This window comes from Eimeria tenella, genomic scaffold, assembly GCF_000499545.2.
Source record: "Eimeria tenella Houghton genomic scaffold, Eth_scaff2821, whole genome shotgun sequence".
Lineage (NCBI taxonomy): Eukaryota > Apicomplexa > Conoidasida > Eucoccidiorida > Eimeriidae > Eimeria > Eimeria tenella.
In genome coordinates, this window is record NW_013542700.1 from 302 (window position 1) to 953 (window position 652).

Consider the following 652-nt stretch of genomic DNA (forward strand, 5'->3'; position numbering starts at 1 on the left):
TATAAGTATAAATATAAATACAAATACAAATATAAATATAAATATAAATATAAATATAAATATAAATATAAATGTAAATAAATATAAATACAGATATAACTATAAATATAAATATAGATATGAATATAAATGAAAATATAAATATAAATGAATTATGTGGGGCAGAAATATACGTAATGAAACAAATATTTCAATGTATAATTTGTGGCGAATTAATTTTCATTTACTTTTCATTATTCAAATCATAGTAGTTTTTGTGCTGCTGCTGCTGCTGCTGCTGCTGCTGCTGCTGCTGCTGCTGCTGCTGCTGCAGGCGATCTCTCTTCCGCTGCTGCAGCTGCAGGGCATGACTGGAGAGCAGCTGCAGCAGCTGCGGGGCCACGTGTACATATCTGTTTATGACGACTTAAGCAGCAGCAGCAGCAGCAGCAGCAGCGGGGGCCCGCAGGTGCTGCTTGGCTACATGCAGCTCCCGTGGCAGTCGCTGCTGTTGTCGGCCACAGAGGGGGCGTCTGACATCGTTGCTGCTGCTGCTGCTGAGCAGCAGCAGCAGCAGCAGCAGCAGCAGCAGAAGCAGCTCTTCAGCAGGCTGCTTGATGTTGCTGCTGATGGCAGCTGCTGCCTCTGCTTCCTCAACGGCTGCTTCCGGCTG

At 43.7% G+C, this 652-nt stretch overlaps 1 protein-coding gene across 1 annotated transcript; it reads left to right on the forward strand.

Moving 5' to 3' along the window:
- Positions 1-346: 346 nt before the first annotated feature.
- Positions 347-598, forward strand: ETH_00042855 (uncharacterized protein; the record flags this gene model as incomplete). Its single annotated transcript, XM_013375509.1, has 1 exon — positions 347-598. A coding segment is annotated over one exon (252 nt), but the record flags the coding sequence as incomplete, so codon positions are not given.
- Positions 599-652: the final 54 nt, after the last annotated feature.